The sequence below is a fragment of the Astyanax mexicanus genome, chromosome 17 (genome assembly GCF_023375975.1).
Source record: "Astyanax mexicanus isolate ESR-SI-001 chromosome 17, AstMex3_surface, whole genome shotgun sequence".
Lineage (NCBI taxonomy): Eukaryota > Metazoa > Chordata > Actinopteri > Characiformes > Acestrorhamphidae > Astyanax > Astyanax mexicanus.
Genome location: NC_064424.1, coordinates 39,691,690 through 39,716,866, shown reverse-complemented (window position 1 = coordinate 39,716,866; position 25,177 = coordinate 39,691,690). Strand labels below are relative to the sequence as shown.

Sequence of the window (25,177 nt, the reverse complement as noted above, 5' to 3'; positions counted from 1 at the left end):
GGAGTCGATATTTCTGCAATAAAACTCTACTTTAGTCAAATTTGCTACAAAACAATAATTTTGTGTTGACAAATTAAAACTGTGATAATGAACTTTTATGTGTTAAATTTATACCTAAAAAGTTTACTTTAGTTACTTTAGTGTCGGTAAAAGACCTTTGAAAAAAACTTGTAGCATTGAGATATATTGCTTTTGTTTTCCCCAGTTTTTATACACTCCTCAAAATGAATGTGATGTTAAATCTATATTTTATTCACATTTTTAATACATTTTTAATGTTCAGTCAGACAACTCACACAATTATACTTAAATTATATTAAATAGAGGTGAAAATAACATACGACTGGTATACTCAATATGAATTTAGTGCAAATTGATATCATTTTAATTACAAATAAGTAGTAATTAAGTACAAATTATTGGTTCCAAAATAACATAACTTAAGTATACTTCTTTTTCACAAGGGTGTACTAATATTTATGCTGGCTAATAGTTTCATTCATTGCCCTAAAAATTAATGCACCAAGAAGGAGTTGCTGAAACATAATGAATCTATGTACAGGGGTTGGACAATGAATCTGAAACAAATGGTTTTAGACCACAGTAATTTATTGTGGCCACAAGCAGTTCTGGTGGAAACATTCTGGCATGATTTGATCAGCCATGGTTTTATGTTTTTTTGGATACAATCCGGGTTATCACCCAAATGCTGGATTATTGATGAGTCCTGCAAAAGAGCATGTCAAGGAATTGCAATCTGGTGGAAACATTCCATGGCTCGCAACCGCCCACAGGCAGCGCTGAAGCAGACATGTCTCATCAGACAAGAACTAACAATGCTAGGAACAACATGGCAGTTCGTTCCTGTGTTATTTGCTTTGCCCAGTAATTCAGAGCTAAGGAACAAGTCAGAATTTTAGAATTTGTCTATGAAACACCATAAGCGAAGTACAATTGAGATAGGTAGGTTTATCTTTTAAAACAATTCTGTTTACACTAATTTAAAAAAAAAAATTAATTCTATAACCTCAATAGTGTTATTTTACCTAAACTACTAGTTTTATTAATCAACATAATATCATTCAACATATTCACAAAAAAAGAGACAGAGGAGAAAAGAATGGGAAGGGAATGAGGAAGTAGTTAATATGTTAGATGTGTTATGAGAGTAAGTCTTCAGGAGTATAAAACACTATGATGTCAATTAAGTTAGACTGAAAAATTTAATACATATGAACACCCATAGGGAAAATAGCCTGTAGGGAATGACTACACACTGATGTTTAGTGGAAAGGAAAAAAAATGACCCACTCAACATCAAAATAGAGACTGACAGAAGCCAGTGGGACATGTGTGAGTTTTGTGGTAATGTTTATATTTGTCTGATGAATACATCTGAAACTTGGAGTGAGTCATAGATGCAAATCTAGAGTCAGTGATCTCTCACCAAGAGGTACACTATCCAAGACAGAATCTGAGAGCCTTTTTATCGAAAAAAATACCCTATACAAATAAAAAGATTTTTTGCAGCAATCAGGGTGTATTATTTATTTTTTTTTTAAAGTGTATATACATCAGCAGGTAAAATGCTGGAATAAACTCACACACACACACACACACACTCAGAAAGAACAGAAATGTATCCTATAGAATGCTTGTGGAATAGTAGACTAAATTGGGCAGGAGCTTTCTCAGGAGGCTTGTGTGATCTGATCCTTACCTGAGTGGATTGATGCTGGTATGAAGGTAAAGGTGATGTACAGTTCATGAGTGTATACAGGCTTATCTTATATAGGATTTCTGTGTGTTCATGTGCTTTTATATTTGTCTCTATGCGAGTCTGCGTGTGTGTAACTGGTTCTGACTGGCTGAAGCCTATCTGCCCTGTCCGGCGCTGTGGCGCTTATCATTAGCTTTAATGGAGGTTGGCCGGTGGAGGTCCAGCTATAGCGCTGCACTCTCAGGCCAGCAGAAAATGCAAGGTGGCATTTTATAAAAGGCTGTTTATCAGGTTATTGCTTGGCTCTGCTGGAGTGAAGAACACCTACACAGACGAAGCCACGAGCCCAGAGGACTACACCCACTCTTCCTAATGCTCCTGTCTCATCACTGCTGCAGAGGGAAGCTCATTACTGAGCCCCCCACATAGACTGCTGAAAGAGTACAGCACAGGGTGTATTATATCTATATGCAGACCCATTAATCAGGATGATAGATGCCAGTTTACGAGTACTGCGCATGCCTTGCGTTCAAGCTGGGAAATCGCTGGAGAAAATCTCACAGTCAGTAGGTTTTGTTTTACACGGTGGTCAAAAGATGAAATCTGCTCAATATAATTATAGCTTTATCAACACCACGTTTCATTCCATCTAGAAGATATATTTCACCAGCGAAGGCGTATTGACCGTTCTGAATTGTACCCGAGCACTTGCATGCCACAGTAGCTGCATTGATTTCTCGTTATGTTCCTCTCTCCTGCAGGCTTTCTCTGGATCACGGAGCTTCAGCCTCAGGAAAGGTGAGTGCTGCTTTTCTTCATATCAACACAATGTGCTGCCTCCCGCCTTTCGCTTGTTAACACCCCAATTCTCTCAGGAGTGCTGCAATATAAAGACCACTTTATATCCTATTATATCCCTGCAAACAGCCTTTTACTGTTGGTCTATTTTTGGTGTTTATGCTTTAAAACGCATGTATACCTTCCTGCATTCATGGGCTCATTCATTGGTTTCATGAGGTGTGCATAAACTGATCTGTTGCCGTTTCCATCTACAGTCTTTCGCAAAAATTCATATTCATTAAATATTTTTACATTTTGTCACCTTAAATCATCAAACCTAAATGTATTTTATTGAGATTTTAAGTGATAGACCAAAAACAGTAGCACATAATTGTGGTGGGGAAGGAGAATGATACATGCTCTTTAAGCTTTTTATTAAAAAATAAAATCTGAAAAGTCTGAACCCCCTAAATAAAATCCAGTGCAATCAATTGCCTTCAGAAGTCACTGAATTATTTAAATAAAAGAGTCCAGCAATGTATAATTTAGTCTCAGTATGAATACACCTGTTCTGTGAAGGCCTCGGTGGTTTTTAAGAACACTATTGAACAAACAGCATCATGAAGACTAAAGAACTCACTAAAGTTGAGAGGTTTAAAGCAGGGTTAGGTTATAAAAACATCTCAAATTTGAGCATCCCAATGAGCACTGTTTAATCCATCATCCAAAAATGAAAAAGTATTCTACAACTCAAAGCCAAGACATGACCGAGACTTGGTCCACCCAAACTGACAGATCGAGCAAGGAGAGCGCTTGTCATTGAAGCAACCAAGATGCCCATGGTCACTCTGGAGGAGCTGCAGAAATCCACATCTCAGGTGGGAGAATCTGTCCACAGGACAACTATAAGTCATGCACTTCAAAAACCTGTCCTTAATGGAAGAGTGGTGAGAAGAAAAACATTGTTGAAAGAAAGATCTAAGAAGTTTTGCAGTTACAGTTTGCAACAAGCCATGTAGGAACACAGCAATGTGTGGCAAGAACAGTAACACTGCTCATTACCATGAACACACCATCTCTACTGTGAAACATGGTGGTGGCAGCATCACAATGCTGTGGATGAATGGAGGTGGGCTATTCTTCAAAAGTTTGTACTCGTTATCCTATTTCACTCTACCGCAAGTTCATTTCAAACAAAAGAGTTCTCCTTTAAGTGAGGTTTCAACCGGTAGTCCAGTGTGCAGATCGGTGCAGATAATCTATGAAGTTACTTAACAGACCATGATGATGATAGAGAACAATTATGTGACATTTAGTGGAAAAGAGACTGTAACTGTGTGAAATTGAAAAGAAGAGATTCCAGTATGTGTAAAAGAGAGCGTAGTGAAGCACCGCTGATGTGACAGGAGCAAGCCTGTGCCGCCACCTCTGCCTGTCCGTCACTGAGAGTGGGTTAAGGCAAAGGCAGGTGACAGAGCAGCTGTAGTTGTAGCCCCTGTGTTCTCTCTGTAGTGATCCAGCTCCCTGTTAGAGCCAGTAAGCCCAGAGACTGAGCAGTTGCAGAAGCTGAATGAAAAGTCTGCCTTCTGCACAGCAGAACTCGACCAAGGTGGGTAGATGTAAAAATTAAGATTTCCACAAATACTTGAAAAGACACTGCTGGTGAAGTTATTTCAGTTTTTACATAGATACAAATTTTGAATTTTACACAATATACTTTTCTCCCACCGGAATTTCTGACAAAGCATGAGTTCCAAAAATAACAAACAAAAAAAAATCAGACAGAAGTGTCCAAGATCCATATAGCTTGTCACAAAGGTCCTTTGATATCCTAAAAAAAAATAAAAATAATTGCTCACCAATGCAAAATAATATCTCTAAAAAAGTACCCATAAAAATAGAGCGAACAGCAAAATACAAAAAGCATTTATCTCCCCAGAAAAACACTCCACTGCTCCATGAATAGTCCAGCCACATGAACAAAAGTGAGAAAAACCTGCTTGAAGGATATAATCCTTAGAAGTATAGATTCATGGAGCAAACTTTTTACAACCCTGGCAATCCTCCTTACCACTTCCTGTTAATGAACACAAAATTTATGCATAGTGTTACCTATTAATCATTATGAAATCACTGGTCCCAAAATGTGGCAGTGTCACAGTGGTTTCTGCTCAGGAGTGTGTCTTCGTCTACAGGTGTTGCAGGAGGTATGGGCAGGAATTTAAATGCACATTGATGAAGATTTAATTATAAAAAATCACTATTCCTCAGAGTCCTCACCAGTAATGGCATAGTTACTCCTTCAAAAAGGTACTTTATGGATTACTTGATTTTAAAACTTAGATTACAAATTACTTTGTTAGTTACTTCCCCCCATCGTTTTGATATAATATAATTTGCTCTCACATAAATAATACACAGTACTCTTATAATTACTGCTTATAATTTAGAATTCTCCTAATACTAAACTATTTTCCATAGCTGTTAACCATAGCTGTTATCCTAAATCATATACATGCAGTTTAATGCTATAATATCAGAGGAACACGTCTAATACTCAGTTTACTAGAAGCTTTGCTCTGTAAGTCTTACTGTGCTGCTGAGACGCTAAAAGTTTCTTCAGATTCTTTAGTTTCTGAAGCTAGGTTGCACTTTGTCGCAGCACAGAGTGAACAACCAACCCTGATATTGTAATCTTTAGCTGATTAAAACTCAAATTAGTGCCTTTATTCCCATCAAGAAAATGTGCATCTCCCTCCAGTGTTTGTTTGTGGCACTGCGTGGTATTCTGCGTGAGTCACGTAATTGTCGCGTAGGTTTGACGTCACTCCCCAAGAAATCAGAAATATCTTTTTATTAAGGAAAATGACAAAGACAAAAAAGTAATGCACAGTGGATAAGTAACTTTAATCTGATTACTGGACTAAAAATAACTAATTAGATTGCTCCTTACTAAAAAAATGGTCAGATTAGAGTAGCACTTTACTAAGTACTAAAATGACCAAATACAGACAAGAGTTTTAATAGAATTTAGCAGAGAGTTTGTTAAGACAAGCAGAGGGTGAATCAAGTAAAAACTGCAAGCACAGTACAACTTCTATTAGTTTGGCCCAGATGTAATTGGAATTGTTGACCCTGAAGAGCCTGGATCCAACACATTGTCATTACTGTTAATCAAGAGCACCTCTTAACCTTGCAAATTCAGAGATATTCTGACCAAGTTCCTTTTGTCAGAGTCACTCAAAGTTTCAAGCCTGTTCATTATTCCTGCATTGAATGTGCATGCCATTATCTACAAAAACTTGCTTCATCAGTGAGTGGACATAATGTTTTGGCACATCTGTGTGTATAAATATTTATAGGGTATTTTCATTTAATCTTTGTGCCTCAAAGAAGCCTTATCTTCTTCTCCAGTCTCACATATTGATATTACTTTGGCAAAGATGAAGTGGAGGTGACGTACTCTCAGTGCTCAGGCTGCACTGTGGATCACTATCTGTCTGTTTGCATTATTTTGTAGGCTAAAACAAAGCCTGTATTATAATGCTGTTGGATAACTTATTAAAATGCGATTGGGGTTATAATCACAGGTCAGTTCGTGGCTTATAGCTGAGAAATGCTCTCTGAATTCATGAATCACGGGGTATAAAAAGCTGAAAAATGTAAAATACGCAGGATGGTCGCTGTTTTTGCCTGCTTGACATTCTTATGCCTGCCATTGGTACATTAAGCTCAAAGGTAACAGGAGCTAGAGCATTATGCCTTTTGTGCCTTTCATACTCATATCAACATAATCAATAGGAAGATGTTCTAACCATTATAAGCAAAGTGCGAACTGAAGTCTTACTGTCCTTACAGTCTCTTTTTTGCTTACTATAATGTATGCAGTACATACACAATATTAAAAAACAGAGGCAAATTAAACAGCTAGTCAATCCTGCCAAAACACACACAATGCTATTGGTTGCTACCATGCATAATCTGGCATAGGCCACACAAAAACTTTAATCTCTCATTTGTTTTCTTGCCTAAAAATGTTGTTCATATTTGACAAAAAACAAAAACGAATAAAAAATAAGGTCTTAATTTACAATAACCTGTCTTAAATCTGTCCCCTGATAGGTTTAAAAATGTTACAGATAGTAAACACAGTTTAGCATGTATTTTTACATTTTGCCTTTTATAGTGTTAATTTTTAATATGCAAGTTTGTTTTGCTTAAAATATTGGTTTGTTAAAACAAACTACATTCGCAAACTTGCTGTAAAGGCTGTAAATATAATATTGGTATTTTTGTCTTAAAAAGTCTTAAAAATGTATTTTCCTATACCTTCAAATAGCATGATTTGAGTTTATTGCAGAACTACTCATATTTGAGCAACTAATTCATTAGTATATGAAGATTTATGTCAGTATCAGTGTATGAAAATTTTAGGTTGTTCACATTTTCGGTTTCTCCACTTACTAAGTGGTGAGCACCACATACAAAGTGGTGAGCACCTATTACTAAGTGGTGAGCACCAAATACTAAGTGGTGAGCACCACTTACTTAATATATTTACTTTTCTGTACCTGACTTCACAGACAGCTATGTAATCCTCCATCCAGTTATCAATATCGTATTTATTTAGCTGCCATTTGTGATTTAATGTAGGCTGCTTTTGCAAGGATATAGCTAGCTAACCTAATGCTTGCTAAGTTGGCTTAGCTTTAAGGCTTTCATTGCTCTCTGTACAATATATGGTAGGCTTGGGTGAAAGTAGGCTCTGTTTTTGGTGTGTGTGTGGCTTAAAGCTACCTTTGGCTACCTGACAAAAAAATTCCCCACTTAAATAAAGAAGTTAACATTAGCTAACCTAGCTAACATTAGCTAAAACATTCCCCCACTGAAATAAAGCAGTAAATATTAGCTAACCTAACTAAAATTAGCTAAAACATTCCCCACTTAAATAAAGTAGTTAACATTAGCTAACCTAGCTAAAGTTAGCTAAAACATTCACCACTTAAATAAAGCATTTAAAATTAGCTAACCAAGCTAAAACATTCCCCACTTAAATAAAGTAGTTACCATTAGTTAACGTAGCTAACAAAAGCTAAAACATTGCCCACTGAAATAAAGCAGTTAATATTAGCTAACCTAGCTAAAGTTAGCTAAAACATTCCCCACTTAAATAAAGCAGTTAACATTAGCTAACCTAGCTAAAGTTAGCTAAAACATTCACCACCGAAATAAAGTAGTTAACATGAACTAACCTAGCTAACGTTATAGTTAACGTTAGCTAACCTAGCTAGCTAGCAACATTATTTCTCTGTGGAACATATGCCGGTTTAAACTATAGCTTGCTAGCTCCCATTATCTGGTGCTCACCAATTTTTATGTAAAAAAAAAAAAAAATACACCACATTCCTTCAGGGGCGCCGTAAAAAAAATAGGAAAAATAGTTAAAAGTATTTTTTCAGTATGAAACTTCCTCTGCTTGCCTTAATTAGTATAATCATAAATTAGTGTAACATATGAAAATGGTTCATCTCACATATTTGCTACCAAACCCTGTAAAACAAAAACTAAAACAAAATTGCAATGTTATGTTTTATTGTTATGTAAAACAAATGTGTTTTTTATTTTGGTCTTTCAAAAGTAATAAAGTAGTTAAAAATTAAAAAAAGTTTGAAGATGAATTGAAGTGAATTATCCTGATTGAACCATTACCTGTTAGAAGCATTAAATATTGATAGAATAATAAGTACTGGAGTTAGTAATGAAATATTCACACTGCTTGTTTGGATTATCTTTTGGATAATTAAACATGCACTGGGTCAAACTGACACGGGAACACCATTGCTGTTCCTGACAAATTTACTAAACAGGAGGGTTAAAATGGCACACGTTACATTGAGCCTGTAATAGATGTTTAGTGTTTTAAGGGATTTATATACTTCTACTAATGTTGTGCATAAATTACAAACACATAACTACACCTATATTCTTGTAAGAATCCTGTTCCACCTCAAAAGCTGACGTTCAAAGCCCCTAATTAAACACACTTCCTGCCTGAAGCCTGTGTGTCACTACAGCAGCTTTTAAGGTGGAATGGTAAATTCAATTTAAACTACAATTTAATTTTTTGTGTAAGTGTTTTACTGAAGGCAATAAAATGTAAAAAAAAAAAATAAAAAACATGATAAAAAAAACAACTACTTACACATAGCGCTATGAATAGTGCAGGTTCTACCTAAATAAAGACCCAGTGGAGGACTTTTCTCTTTTTTGTCTAAATTTGTCCTTGGTGTTTGCTTATATTACTAGCAATGTACTGAACTCTTGCCCAATAGTGATGCATGTTGTTGGCATCACCAGAGGGTAGACTCTTTAGGAGAAGAGCAGAGCATAGAAAGTGATTTTCAACGACTCTGTAAACAATGATGTGTAAAATACACTGAATGAGCAGCAGATCTATAGAAACTGCAAGTGCACGGAAGAATTAAACATTACAAAAGAGTAAGACCAAGAAACGTCAACAATGTAATAAGACCTGGTCCCCCAAACTATTGTTTTTTCCCCTTTTGGAGGGGTTCACATCTTATTTAAGGGGGTTAGACCCCCTCCCAATCCCAGCTGTAATTCACTCCCTGGTTATAAGTCACTGTTATCAATGACAGAAACAATAGAAGTGTGTTATTTTATATGCTTTAATTTCTCACTTGCAGACCGTTAAAGCAAGCAGAGAATTTCTGCTAGAAGTGCAGATCAATAACACATTTGTGTTTGTTGGAAGAGAAGAAGAGATTTCATTATGATTTAAATTTGTGTTGGTGTTTTATCGACATTAAAACAAACAGAATTGCTGACTCAAACATATAGTATGTCGATATATATAAACGAAAACTGAATGTAAATGAGATTTGTCATGCAGTGTGCTCAAAAGTAGTCTTCTGACACATTCCAATACTGTAAATGATGCCTTGTTCATTTACTAATGTCAAGTCTACCGCTTTCTTTAATAATTTATTTTTTTCATCTATTGCTTATTCCTTCACATTTACCAGAAAGTTATGACAACCAGAAATAGCAGCCAGGTTTACCAACTGAAACTCAAATGATTTTATTCACATACTCATTGTAGTATTTGTAGAAAACCAGCGTCTTGTCAAACAAAATCAGCTTATGCTGATAAATTTCATGTGTACTGTTCCAAACCTTGCTGGTGTGCCCCCTAGAGGTTGGAGGTTAAATGTACAGTGGTATGAAAAGGTTTTGGACACCCAATTTCAGTTAAATATATCATATATCAGATGGACACAGTGATATTTGATAAGTGTAATGATGTTTATAGGATTTCCAGAAAGTGTGAAATAATATTTAAACATAGTTAGGCAGGTGCATAAATTTGGGAACCTCAACAGAAAAAAATACATCAATATTTAGTAGATTCTCCTTTTGCAGAAATAACAGCCTCTAAACTCTTCCTATAGCTTCCAATGACATTCTGACTTCTGGTTGAAGGTATTTTGGATCATTCTTCTTTAGAAAACATCTCCAGTTCAGTCAGGTTTGATGGTTTCTGATCATGAACAGCCCGCTTTAAATCACACCATATATTTTAATAATATTCAGGTCTGGAGACTGAAATTATCATTCCAGAACATTGTATTTGTTCCTCTGCATGAATGCTTTAGTAGATTTTGAGCAGTGTTTAGTGTTTAGAGCTGAACAATGCACAGTGACTCCATCTTTGGTGCTGCTCTGTGGACTGACTATGACTGTTCTCACCATCCTTCTAATCTGGCCTGTGGTCTTTCATTTCCTCAATATGTTCCTCACAGTGGAAACTCTTAGTATTCTTCCCCTAAACCATGAGGTTGAACAATCTTTGTTTTCAGGTCATTTGAAAGTTGTGTTTTGATGGTCCCATGTTGTCACTCTTCAGAAAAAATGCAAAGAGGTGAAAAACTTGCAATTGGCTCCTTAACTCCTTAGCTCTTTATCATAATTGGATTGACTGGTGTTTGTAGGTCAAGGGTCAATGAGCTTACCAAACAAAATTTGTGTTCCAAAAATTATTGCTAAATGTATTCAAATCAATAAAACGGCAAGAGTGCCCAAATTTATGCACCTGCCTAATTTAGTTAAAAAAAATATTGCACAGCTTCTGTAAATCCTATGAACTTAATATCACTTCTTAAATGTCTCATCTGCTATATGATATATTTACCTGAAATGATCCAAACAACCAATGATTTATAAAGAAAAATCATAAAAATGATCAGGAGTGCCCAAACTATTTCATACCACTGGGTATAAACCTCTGTTGCGTAGCAGTGGGTGCTGACTTTTGCAGAGTTAATTCTTTCTCTCATTGTTGTGGAAACATCTATTTCAGAAAAGTCTTACACTAAGCCCCACATCTGCACACTTGCTTATGAACTCATACCAAACATATCGGCTAATGGATTGGCTAAAGATTAACTCTTAACTACGCTAAAATATTAGCTTTAAAAAACACTGATGCTCCCCAACTGTAACAGTAAGAGCAGCATCTCTATCATCACTGTTTTTGACTGTACTATGTAGCTTAAGTGAAGTGGTCAAAACAATACTCACAAGATTGGTCAGAGCAGACGCCTGGATGTTTGGGTGGGAGTTTTAAATTTAGCGCCTTTAACCACAGATGCAGCTACTCTTCTCTGGAACTTGATTGGTATGTTTAGCTAGTTAGTTAGTTAGTTAGTTACTTAGTTACTTAGTTAGTTAGTTAATTAGTTAGTTACTAAGTTAGTTAGTTAGCTATGTGATGTCCCCACATATGCTCATAGTAAGGTTAGAAAGGCTGTTGGAATATTGTGCTAGCATAGTTATAACTGCTGTATAATCAGTATTTGGGGTGGACGATGTGGCCCTAAAATAATATCACGATATTCCATGGTATTTTTGCGATAACGATACTCTTGGCGATATGACAAAACACTGAATTAAAAATTAAAAAATTAAAAATTACATTTTATTATTAAATACAAAATGATTAGTGGCACACCACTAATATTACAGATATTAAAAATACAAGAATTTTATCAGATTTGTAACAGAAGTCAAAGATCCAGAATGTCATGATACTAATAATGCACACCATATATCTCCATATATCCAGGATTAAAGTAAAATAAATGATACTGGACAGATATAATCTGTCTCTAGTAGATATATAATGGGAAATGAGAACAGTGTGAATTTTTCCTTTACTAAAAACAGCAAAAAAGTAGTACCCTGATGTGATAATTAGGGGTGGGTGAAATGGCACAATATTTCAGGGTATAATATCATTCACGATATTCAAAAATATTGGTGATATTAACCTCTAATCAGTAACCATTTAATATGAACTGACCAAACATGGAAGAAACAAATAATTGAAAGTGTAAGTAAATATAGGGTCCAAATTTTTTAAGACTTGGTTTGTTTATATTTTGTATACAATTTTGTATTTTACAATAATAAACATTAAATTTGCTTTTCAGACCAGTTAATAAAAATAATAAAAAAAAAAAACTCATGTTATAAAATAAAAAAGTTGCAGATTATGCTGCTGTGAGCGGGTGGAATGACCTCAATGGGCGGGGTTTATTGTTCAGCAGCCAATGACCGACTAGTACCCACCCACCCACAAATACAGGGTCATAACTGAACAAACGTGCAAATAGAGAGAAGCACAACTGAGCAAAAAAAAAAATACTGAAAGCGTATACAGATTTCTTATGAGGGTAAAACACAAAACGGAATATTAAACTCAAAGTTTAATATTAAATATTCTGTTTAGAAACATAATTAAAACATTCTTGATATCAATAATATGAATTGAAATTACTTGGTTATGGAATATACGTTTGGTTCTAAAAACTTTTGACCCTATTTTAACACCATGCAAAAGTGGTTCTTCTATGATATCATTCAAAGGACTCTTTGAAGTACCTTTATTTTTAAGTGTGTGTGTGTGTGTGTGTGTGTGTGTGTGTGTGTTTAGTAGGTGAGGCAACTCACACTGATGTGTGTCTGTGTAAAAAGCTATGTCAGCTTGTCACTGTTGGTGGGCTTTGATCCCACGGATCTGTTACCTTTGCTGATAAGCCGCGTCACACCAGCTTCCAGAGCAGCCACATGCACTTAGCATCCTCACCCTGAACTGTGTGTGCGTGTGTGTGTGTGAGTGTGTGTGTGTGTGTGTGTGTTTGTGTGTGTGTGTGTGTGTGTGTGTGTGTGTGTGTGTGTGTGTGTGTGTGTGTGTATGTGGTGAAAGGAGGTGGTATTCAGGTTAGATACATGCTGTATCACTTTATTTGACACGTAACTAACAGAGAGTACAGTTCAAGAAAAAGTGTGTGAACCCTTTGGAATTACATGGATTTCTGCATAAATTGGTCATGAAATGTGTTCTATATAATTATATGTTTGCATGGTTTTATTAAACACAACATGTTAACATTTACAGTGCATGGTGAAAAAGTATGTGAACCTTTGGGTTTAATAACTGGTTGATCCTCCTTTGGCAGCAAAAAAACTCAACCAACGTTTCCTGTAGTTGCAGATCAAATCTGCACAACAGTCAGGAGGCATTTTGGATCAATCCTCTTCACAAAACTGTTTCAGTTTAGGAATATTCTTGGAATACCTGGTGTGAATGGCTTAGCTTGGAGGCTAACTGAGATTAATTAATGCTAATGTGCTGGGTAGATATGGGAAGTTCTGCTGTTTGATATGATAGGTGTATGATGTGTGTGCATTACTCTGGTCTGTAGTTATGAGGGATCTGTTATCAAATGTTTTATACTTCCAACTAATATACACTCGAACTATTAATGAAAAGAAAACTTTAGTGTGAATTGATTTGAAGTCTTTTTAAAGACGTTTAAAAAAAATTGATCAAAACATGATCAATTCCATGAAGATTTACAAATTCTGGATGCATTTACATCTCAAATGATGACATGTTTGAGCAGCTCAATGTCTTCTGGTATAAAGAAAAACAATAGCATGTGGCTGTCTCCTATCATAACTGTGCTTTAACAAGTGAAAGGGGAACTAACCAAAACAGAGAAAAAAACACACCAAAGTAAACATATAAGTTTTGCTTTATAAATAAATTATTCAGTGGTTATATGTGTTGTACATACATATTACATACATATGTGTATATAACAACAGTTTAAGACACTGAAAGAAGAAGACAAAAAGATTTAGATGGTGAGATAGGTAAGTGGTGGTAAGTGATAAGACGAGAGAGAGAGAGAGAGAGAGAGAGAGAGAGAGAGGTTGTGACAAACAGGCTCAGTACAAGGTGACCCACCTGATGAATGATGTTTTACAAGGTCCCATGCAAATGTGTGAGGTTGATGTAGAAAACAGCACTCGCCAATAAATGGGATGCAGAGTGTGAATCACTGGGATGGGTCCCTTATTGAATCCAGTGAATGACATGGGTAAGGACAAGGGGAAGTGGGCATGCCCCATAAACTACATGAAGTTATATCTCTGAGGGAAGGTAGTAAATTGTATGCACAGATTTTATTGTGAGCAGAATTCTGATCCTAATATAAATGGCTAATTTGTGCTCTGTTTAAAAGTAAAAAAAAAAACTATGTTAAAAATCTTCTTTAAAAGATGGTGATCAGTGTGCATGAGAAATTATAACTTGTACATTATTGTGTATTTTAGTTTGGTTGCATGACATGATGAGTGAGAGGGTTGATGAAAATATTTTATGTGCATTTAGGTGTTCACAAGGCATATAAAAATGTACAAATCCCAAATTTTCTGACCAAATCTGATGTTTATTTGTTTTTTAATGCGACCCATATCAGACATCTGTTTGAACACGTTGTGTTACTGACATGCATGCACAGTAAAGCAGCGTTTCACATGAAGTTTCAGTTTCATCCTCACCAGAATCTAAAAAACTTTGAATGGGTTCAGTCTGCCCCTAAACTTATCACTTGGATTATTTATTTTCATTTAAAGCTGCAGCCACAATTTGTAGCTTTGTCCATCCATTTCATAAGAAACACTTTCTAACACACTGTTGAGACACAAGCTGTCATGCCCTCGCTATGTTTCCCTGTTTTTCAGCGTTTTCTAGTGTGTTTCTCCTGTGTTTTTCCGTCACGTGTCTGTAATTTGTAGCTCCGCCCTTTCCCCAGGTGTTCATTGTTTCATGTTAGTATAAATAGTACCTGTTAGTCTATGTTTGCTGTCGGTCTTTGCGGTCTGTCGTTGTTTGTCTTGCCACATTCTTAGTAGTTTATCTCCACGTCCCATAGTTCTTTGTTTATTAGTTATTCTCTGTTTATTTCTCTAGTTTGTTTCCTTGTTTATTTAGTTTATTTCCTTGTATATATATATATATATATATATATATATATATATATTTATTTCCTTGTATATATATATATATATATATCCCCAGCCCTGTTTAGTTATTATCTGTCTAGATTTAGTTCTTGGTTATTTTCCCTGTTTGTTTCTGTATTTATATTTCCCCGTTTATTCCTTATTTGTTTGTTTGTTTATTTGTTATTTAATAAATCCTGTCTTACCCGCTTTTACGTCCGCCTCCCGTCTGCGCCTCTTTGTTACACAAGCCTTCTAATATTATTGGAACAGAGGCATCACTCCGAGCTCTGTTACCTCGCTTTTTCACCACTCAACCCTTCACTTACTGCTGCTGTCCTCCCATCCAGCTTGGCATCAGTGTGCTCCCTTTTTTCCTTATCTTGTCGCCTAAAAGTTGCACAAATCCCAATTTGGTCATTCAGATAGAATTGGATCACTGCGAATCTTATATGTATCAGATTTTAGTAGCACATACTAAAGTGGCCCTAAATTAGAAAATGTAGAAAATGAAGGTAGTTTTAGGGATATTAGTCAGTCTAACATCTATTTAAAACCATGATAAGGGTTTTATTTGTATTACAAATAAAAAAAACAACAATTTACCATATGTGTGTATTTGTTTTCTAAAAAAAAAAGAAAATTAAAGCTTTTTCTGTTTAAATGGTTCATCTTTATAATAGAGCACCTCTGTATATGTGTTTGTCTACAGCCTTTTGAAAATTAACCCATATAGTGGCAATACAATCCACTATTGTTTTGCATAAGAGGAGTTTACATTGCATTTCTTCTTAAAGAATCTAGACTTTCTTCTAGTCACATATTTTACATAAAAATTCACACATGGCATGTTCAGAATAAAGATCCCCCCTCATGCTGCTCCTGGAAAGCCACCCAACACTCCAGACTCAGAATTTCATTAGCATTCTGAAACAAGTTGCATTGGGAAGCCTCAGTATTGCATTAAATTGATCTGTCTGAAAAATATTGTCTCTTTTTAACAGAATGTGCATGAGAAAGTTGGCAGATACGCTGAAAAATCCAAACAACTAGGATAAAAAATGAAATTAAGTTGTGGAAAGGAACAAGAAGTTGAAAAGCTGCCATGCTCTGACCATCCAAAAGAGAAGATTTGACACGGCCTGGTTTAACTTCAGCCTTGCAAACTCTTGCAGTCCATGCCTAGAATCCCTCAAGCTGTTTTCCAAAAGAACAGACATGAAACTAACTTGATAATAAACACTAACTTACATGAAAGAAAGAGAATTCTGTTTGTCCTGTGAATTGCCTGCAAGTAAAACTGCCAGTGAAAGAGTTCTTATATTTGCTTTTCTTAGGTTTTCAATAAACTATTAGAAAGACTTAATTCTGGAGTTTGGCACTGCTGCTGGCTGTTAGAATCTTTCTGATAGCTATGAATAAGTAAATGATAACAGAAGCTTAGACAGAAATAAACTAGGCAAATTTTTATTGTTTTTGCTTTTTTCGCCATACGTAGGTATTAAACAGAGATAAGCTGAGTAAATACCAAACACTGTTTTTAAGTGATGATTTTATTTATTATAAAATTAAAACAAAAAAAAAAACCTAAACCAACCTGGCCCTATGTGAAAATGTAATTTTCAACTAACTGGTTGCTATTAGACAGTGTCAACAACAATTCTGCCCCATTCTTATTAGCAGAATAGTTTTAATTCAGCAACACTGGAGGGTTTAGGGACATGAACTGCCTGTTTAAGGTCAAGCCACAGCATTACCATTATTCAGCATTTTTTTAGCCATTCTGAGGTTGACTTTCTGGTGTGTTTTGGATTATGACCTGCTGCAAAACCCAAGTATGCTTGAGCTTTAAGTCACAGCTTTTTACCTTGGAACTCTCCCATAGATAGCATTTTGTCCAGAATCTTTCTCATTGTTGAATCATGATCTTTTGTGATCTTTTTGATGAGTCAGTAATGTGCGCTTGGAGTAATTTTGGTAGGCCAGCCACTCCCTGGATGATTCACCTGTTCTCTGATCTCCATTTGTGAATAAAAGCTCTCACTGTGATTTGATAGAGTTCCAAAGCCTTCCAAAATGGCATGGTGACACATTTTAGTCTAATTCATGTTGTCATGCCTTGCTGTGGCTGGTGAAATTAAGCATTACATAGGGCCAGGTTGGCTTTAAGATTTAATTAATTAAATCTTCATTTAAAAACAGCTTTTTGTATTTTTTTAGGTTATCTTTGTCTGATATTAAATTTAGTTTGATAATCTGAAAATTGTTGGTATGGCAAACAAAAATCTGTTTATTTACAGTACTGTTCATAGTACTGAATAGGGGTGTGCCATATCATATCGTACACGATAATATCAACAACATTTTTGAATATTGTGAACGATATTAAACCCTGAAATATCGTGGCATATCACCCACACCTAATTAACACATCAGGGTACAACATTTTTGCTGTTTTTACCAAAATAAAAATTCGCACTGTTCTTATTTCCCATAATATATCTACTAGAGACAGATTATATCTGTCCAAAGTCATTAATTTTACTTAAAAAATCAGAAAAAAAAATCTGTGTTTTGTCATATCGCCAAGAGTATCGTTATCGCAAAAATACCATGAAATATCGTGATATTATTTTAGGGCCATATCGCCCACCCCTAGTACTGAAAAAGTAACATATTTGGTGCTATATAGGCCAAATGTAAAGGTTTTAAACTATTTCATATTAAACAATATAAAAACTCTTTATTAAGCTAAAAGCAGGTTTTTTAAACATTCTCTTGGTTCTATGAGTATTTTTAAAGAGTGTTAGTCTACTTTTAAATGCATGACAAAGCATTTATTTGTCATAAATGTTTATTTTAGTCATTAAATGAATGATGAACCCTGGTTTATCTCCATTAACCAGGTGATTTTGGGCCATCATTGCAGTGCTTTACTGCGGTAATTCAGAATCGGGAAATGAATAAACAGCTCATTAATTTTCCATAGGTGCACACTAAAGCCTCATGGCAAACATTTTAGGGAATAATTGGCTGACTAATTGCAGATTAATTGCAGGTCAGTGCATGGTAATTTGAATGGCTGTGGGGAAAATGCACAGGGATAATTGACGTGATCTTTAAAATGAGCATGTCCTTCATACACGGATGCCTCTCTGGCTTGCAATGGGGCCAATGTCATATAATACACTACCGGTCAAAAGTTTTAGAACACCCCAATATATATATAGAGAGAGATTTTTTGTTTGTTTGTTTTTTGTTTATTTTTGCCATTTAAGTTTAGTAGGTTGTTAAAACCTACAGAAAAGTGTATTGTAAAATATATATATTTTTTATATACAAAATCTTTTGGAAACAAGTCATTGGTTGACAGCTTACAGCTTGTTCGTAGCAGTGGAAATAATCTGAGCTTTGGAAATGGATGCAATGCATGTTCATTTCTAAAACACTTGTCTGTAGTAAAGCAGTGCTGCAACAGAAACACAGAGAACTCTGTTACTATTAAAAATATAAGTCTAGATAATATAATTTTTAGAGAAATTACAGATAAAGCCAGAGAGGGGTGAGTACTGTTTCCTACACCTCCAAAAGACTGTTGGAAACTGGAGAAAACTGCTGCAAAAAGACGTCTGGCTGACCCACATGGAAACATCAGCCTTTAGCTGAGTTTTACACTTGACTAAGTCTCAGTTTCAGCACTAAAGTGATGAATTAGAGGTCTGACAGGTGAAGTGCAATAATATAATAAAAATATAATATAATAATAAATATAATAATATAATAAAAAACATTGCTAATATGACAAAATAAAAAACATCTAATCTGGACCATACAGCTACTGGAGTACTACTTTTTTACATTTATATCCCCATAACTCTGCATAAATTTAGCTGAAACTCATATTTCCTAATTTGCAGATTTAAGAGCAGATTTACACTCAGTGGCTGGGGAAGTGTCGGCTGTATTTCACACCTTCTTGCATCATTTCAAAGCTCCTACGAGGCATGAAATGAAGATGAGTGATGAAGCAGTTTGGTGTCAGGCCTGCTGTCACTGACTGTGGGGCTTTTTAAGCTGGAGCAGATCCACCCACAGACTCTCAACTTCTTTATTCAAAAACACACACACACAAACACAAACAAGCAAAACCTGGCCCACACCACAGGATAATCAGGCTGATTCTGAGGCACAATTGTGCCTCCAGACAATCACAAAAACGTCTCCAGATTTCAGGGTAATTTTTAGTGATGATCTTCCCAGATTATCCTGCAGTTTGTGAAGTCTAGCCACCTTAATCTGCATGACAACAAGGAGGCAGCCACTGTGTCTACTTTGTGTTAGAACTTGAACCCGGTGCAGCAGCAGATCATTAATATAGATTATACTCACAGTGATAATAAACATACAGAATGAGTAGGATATTATACTCAGTTAGTTACAGGATGTCACATTAATTAGAAGAAAATGAGAATTCAGCTTGAACACAAAAGGATAGCAGTGTTGAGGAGCTTCATTTAATTTACATACACTGGCATCCACACAAGAGGAGCTCCGTCTGTGTGGTTGTGGCTCTTGCCTCTTATTTTGTCAGTAAAACAACACCAGAACATCCTAACCCAGAGAAAGGACTCAGTTCTGAAGCAGACCTTTCGGGTGTGATTGTGAGGTCTACCTGGTACACACATCCAAGCTCCAATGATCAAATACTGTATGAGTTTTAAATGTAGCCTCTTCAACCACAGATGCAGCTCCTTTTCATTGGAAGGTCCTGGATAGAAGTTAGCTAGCTAGCTGCAGTGTGTGGAGTCACCATATACACTACCTGGCCAAAAAAAAAGTCACCACCAAAAAAAAGGTCCGTCTTTAACTTTGATTGCAGAACACATTCGCTTTTGCAATGTCTTAAGATTTCCAGTTTTTAATAATGTATTGGACAGTTCTTAACCCAATTATAGTGTTTGGTGTGGTGTGAAAATCTGTATTCCCTTCATGATTCTTAATTTTTTGTATGTTTTTCATTTAAAAAAATTCATTCTTCAATGTTTTAGATCAGGGGTGTCCAAACTTTTTTTGTTGGGGGCCAGAAGGAGAAATATATTTGAAGTCACGGGCCACAGACTCTGTAATAAAACAAATAATGAAATATACCACTTTAAATAATACTTTTTTTCCTGATTATTTCATTTACAAAGCATTTTACTTGACTTACTATCTTTATCTTTGACAGTGTTGTGTAAACTAAGATTTTTCAAATTGATGTTTAATTTCATGATGTCTCTTAATATAAAACTCCTTAATTAAGGCAACTTTTAGACTCTTTGGCCCGTTTTTCTGCGCTAGAAATGCGCACCCGCTTTCAGACTCTTTGGCCCGTTTTTTTCGCTAGAAATGCGCATCCTCTCCTCTTTTAGACTCTTTGGGCCGTTTTTCTGCGCTAGAGATGCGCACTCTCTCCGCTTTTAGAGTCTTTGGCCTGTTTTTTCTGCGCTAGAAATGCGCACTCTCTCCGCTTTTAGACTCTTTGGCCCGTTTTTCTGTGCTAGAGATGCGCACTCTCTCCGCTTTTAGAGTCTTTGGCCTGTTTTTCTGCGCTAGAAATGTGCACTCTCTCTGCTTTTAGACTCTTTGGCCCGTTTTTCTGGGCTAGAGATGCGCACTCTCTCCGCTTTTAGACTCTTTGGCCCGTTTCTGACACCTAGCGTTCAAACTTTGAATCTCACATTATAAAAACCTGCTTAACAGCGGGCCAACTTTCATTCTATTTCTAAAATACCTCGGGGGCCGCTCCAAAAAAGGAAACGGGCCGCAAATGGCCCACGGGCTGTAGTTTGGACACCCCTGTTTTAGATCATCAAAAAATTTTAATATTTGTCAAAGACAACACAAGTAAACACAAAATCTGTTTCTAAATGAAGGTTTTTATTATGAGTACCAAAAAAACATCCAAACCTACATGGCCCTGTGTGAAAAAGTTTTTTCCCCCTCAGGTAAATATAACTTAACTGTATTTTATCACACCTGAGTTCATCCAACATCCAAGCATGATTACTGCCACACCGGTTCTCAATCAAGAAATACCTTTTAAAGGACCTGCCTGAAAAAGTGCAGTAGACCAATATATACTTAAAAGCTACACATCATGTCAGTACACTAAAATTTGGAACAAACAAGAAGAAAAGTAATTGAGATCTATCAATCTGAAAAGGGTATGAAGCTATTTCTAAAGTTTTGTGACTCAAAAAAAGTGTTAAACAGTGGTGAACCTTCCCAGGAGTGGTCGGCTGATCAAAATTACCCCAAGAGTGCAGCGACGACTCATCCAAGGGGTCACAAAAGACCCACAAACAACATCCAAAGAAATGCAGGCCTCACTCGCCTCGCTTAAGGTCAGTGTTTATGACCCCACCATAAGAAAGAGACTAGGCAAAAATGGACTGACTGCATGACAGAATGCCAAAACAAAAAACACTGCTGAGAAACATTAAGGCTTGCTAGAAAACATGTTGAAAACACCTGAAGCCTGTTGATATGCTGGGGCATGACCTTAAAAAGCAGTTCATGCTTGAAAACCCTCCAGTGTGGCGGAATTACAACAATTCTTCACAGAAGAGATTCTTCCACAGTGCTGTAAAAGACATTGCAAGTATTGCAAATACTTGATTGCAGTTTTTGCTGCAGAAGGTGTCCCAACCAGTTATTAGGTTTAGGGGCAAACATTTTTTTCACACAGGGTCATGTAGGTTTGGATTTTTCCTCTCTTAATAATAGAAGCCTTCATTCAAAAACTGCAGTTTGTGTTTACTTGTGTCATCTTTGACTAATATTTAAATTAGTTTGATGATCTGAAACAAGTGTGACAAACATGAAAAAAAAACTAAAGGAATCATGAAGATGCAAACATTTTTTCACATCACTGTATATAAAAAATATAGCTTTTTTGGCTTTACTTTTAATTATTACAACATAAGTGTTTTTGTTTGTTTGTTTGAGGAAATGAATTATGACTGCTCTGGTAAATGAGTTTGTAAAACACAGATATATATATATTTTTTACATTCTTTATTTCCTTATGGCTTTTTCTCCTAAAAAGGTTTGAGGTTCAGTCAGTCAGGACTCTTGTGTAAGTGCATTATCTTGAACTGTGTGCAGTTTCATTTAGAGCAGATCCTTTGTGTGGGCCAGGAATTAAAAATAACTAAATAATAGAAGGAAACATGTTCTCAGTGCCCAGGCATTGATTCACAGACTGGCTCTGGTGTTTTGGGATCCCCAAACAATCCAGACTGCGACATTACTTATCTCATATGTGCAAAAATGTTGATCCTCTTGTTACAGGATTTTATATAAAGCTATTTTTGTAAGTTAATTATGACAACTGCGTTTACTGGGATTGTCGTATTTTTCACACTATCGTCAGTGCGTCTTATAATCCGGTGCACCGTATGTATGAATTTTATCAGTCAGGTTGTAAGGAGCAGTAAAGCCACTCCTCTGAAGCACAGCAATATACAGGAGTTTCAGTTTAGTTCTTTAGTACAGAGGCTTGAGCAGTATTAGCATTAGCTGCTAACTGTGCTAAGTGCAAGCTCTTTAGCCATTCAGATATGAGTATTTAGATGGCCTGTAGCCTGCTGCTAACCCTGGCTAGCACTGCTGGAGGAGCATTAGCTAGGGTGACCAAACGTCCGTATTTCCCTTTAGTCTCTCAGTCAGAGCTTACACACCGCTCCACCAACACCTTGCCCACAGCCACCGCTGACTGACCCCGCCCCGTATTTATAGATCAGGATGTAAATATAACTGTCTTCAGTGTGACACGAAAAAAAATATTGAATTTAACTCACACAGTCTCAGTCAGTCTCTCACCTCATTCACCACGTAGCCTGTCACTCACCTCCTCCACAGTGTCTGACTCTTTATAAAAAAGCTAAATATCTATTGAACCATTGAACAATTTGTCTATGATAGCTTTAAAAATAAAGAAAACATAAAACAATAATAAAATAAAACAAACAAAAACCCTAAAAAAAAACGTTAATTAACACTTCAGTCTAACTGCTTACATTTAAGAACACGGCAAAAAAAAATCATTTATGTAATTCACGTAAAAATGAAGTTACTTTAAAAAAGTGACGCCCTATTTAAAAAAACCAACAGATGTTGTTCATTTGTATCATTTCTAACATATTTATGGTGTTTTTTACTCACTTTTTTCACTCCCACAGCCTTAATCCTTTACAGCTTCAAAAACATGTATTATGCAAATTAGGTGTTGACGTCATTTAGCGATAACCCACAACCCCACTCCCCCCCGGTCCCAGGTGTCCTGGTTTACCCTAATGAAAATATGGTCACCCTAGCATTAGCATTAGCAACTAACCGCATTAGACTTCCGACCTGAAGTCTGCGTGTTTACCGTGTTAAAACCAGCTAATATCACCCTGGCACCCTGGCCTACCAGAACACTTAGGGTTCACCTGTGGTTAGCAGCTAATGCTAATGCTTCAGCCTTAGTGCTGGAGAAATTTGGGAATCTAACAACATTTCAAATATATGGAAGTAAATTACTCACCCAAATAAACAGTTTTCAGGAGAGGATTCAGGAGTAGATTTGACTTTAAACTAGTCTTTTTTAATAATTACATTTTTTTTTTACTTAGCTTAGCTTTACTTAACTTAGCGTTATCCCACCACCACCACCCCCAGCGGGGAGACCTGCCGAATTAGAGGGAAAACATGGTGACACTCCTATTCCTTACTAGTGCTCTTATGTATAAAAAAATAGACCAGAAAATAAACATTCTTTAATAGCGTGCCTTATAATCCGGTGCACCTTACAGTCTAAAAATGCACTAAATGTGTTTAGTTTATTTGGAATTGCACAAAAAACATTTGAGGCACCTAAAAGTGTTGCATTGACCTTGATCAACATTCTCTAAGCTTTTCTTCATCAGCTCCTCGTGCCAAACTACCTTGGCTTTGGGCAGGCCGAAAACGCCCCGCTGGATGACCTTGTGGAATCTTTGCTGAGCTCGGCACTTGCTGCAGCATAGTGTTCTGTAGCTGCGTTTGCTGAATGAGACTCACTGTACGGCCACCACTGCCAGCTCTGCTACAGCCTGAGCGCTCAGCATGTGTGCTCATTCTGCAGCTAATTGAAGACGCCTTTTCACAATATCAACAAGCAGTGCCCAGCAGCCAAAGTGCTCATCAGAGTGAAGAGAAAATGGGTCAGAGATCCGCATTAAAGCGCTGCGTCTGCCAGCACCTTGTTCAGCTCTTAGTTTCACACTTACATGGAGTCCTTGTGTTTTCTTTCATCAGGTGTGTAATCCAATACAGTCGTGTCCTTGGTTGGGAAATTGACTCCAGCAGGTTAGCCCTCTCTCGACCTCGGCTACTTCCCCGGCTGGCCTTCCGTCCTTCAGCTCTGCGGCTGTGCTGAAACAGAAATGTAGAAATTTATTTGCGGAGTGAGGAGAAGGTTTCACCACGCCGGCTTTAATATAACGCAGTAAAGTGAAATGGAACTCCAATTTCTGCTGTCTGTGGTTTGTGGACTGGCCAGGAGAGCAGTATGTTCTGTGTAGATAGATAAATAGAAGGTGCTGTTCAGTAACAGCAGTGTTTGGACACTTGAACTCTGTCTGCCAGCCCCCTGTCTCCATTTAGCATATTAAAAAATCATATTTGACAGCTGTGATGTTGATGATGATGAAGATGAAGCTGTTAAATACAACAGCTGTTCACTCCAGACCTTCACGCTATTTGAAATACTGCTAAGCATGCTGTCAGTGGTAACTTCGAAAAAGAGGACCTGTATCTTTTCTAGTCATTTCTACTTAGGTGTGAGTACCTTGGCTGGGCGCTAGCCTGTGATAGCTTATGCTAATACTGCTGCTCCTGGAGGTGATTTAAAAATGTCTTGTGTGCATATGCCGTCACTCAGAAACGCGTCCCGAAGTGATACAGATGTAATGTGTGAATACTGTGCTGTTATCACAAATATCAGTGCGGTTAGAACCCTTCTCAACCAATCACATTGAGGTCGGAACTAACTGTTGTATAAATTGTAAGTGAATAATAAAGTCATCCTATGAGGATTACACAAGGAATCATGTAGTAACTTAAAAGTGTTAAACAAACCAAAATACTCTGTATTCTTCTTCTTAGGTGGCTCTTATCTGGGTGGCTCTTCCTTTCCTTGGGCGGTCCCAATGAGTGCCAGTTTCATCATAACATTTTTGCAGACTGACTTTGAGCATCTTTAAGGTCTTAAAATGTTTCAGATTTACTTACCTT

The 25,177-nt window shown here is 36.5% G+C and overlaps 1 protein-coding gene across 2 annotated transcripts in view; it reads left to right on the top strand.

The window, feature by feature from the left end:
- whrna (whirlin a) overlaps positions 1-25,177 on the top strand; it is a 274,824-nt gene that overhangs the window by 177,551 nt on the left and 72,096 nt on the right. For both annotated transcript variants that reach the window (XM_022676495.2, XM_022676494.2), the window contains exon 5: positions 2,482-2,518. In XM_022676495.2, the coding sequence (XP_022532216.2) occupies positions 2,482-2,518 (37 nt within the window). The remainder of the gene's footprint in view (positions 1-2,481; positions 2,519-25,177) is intronic.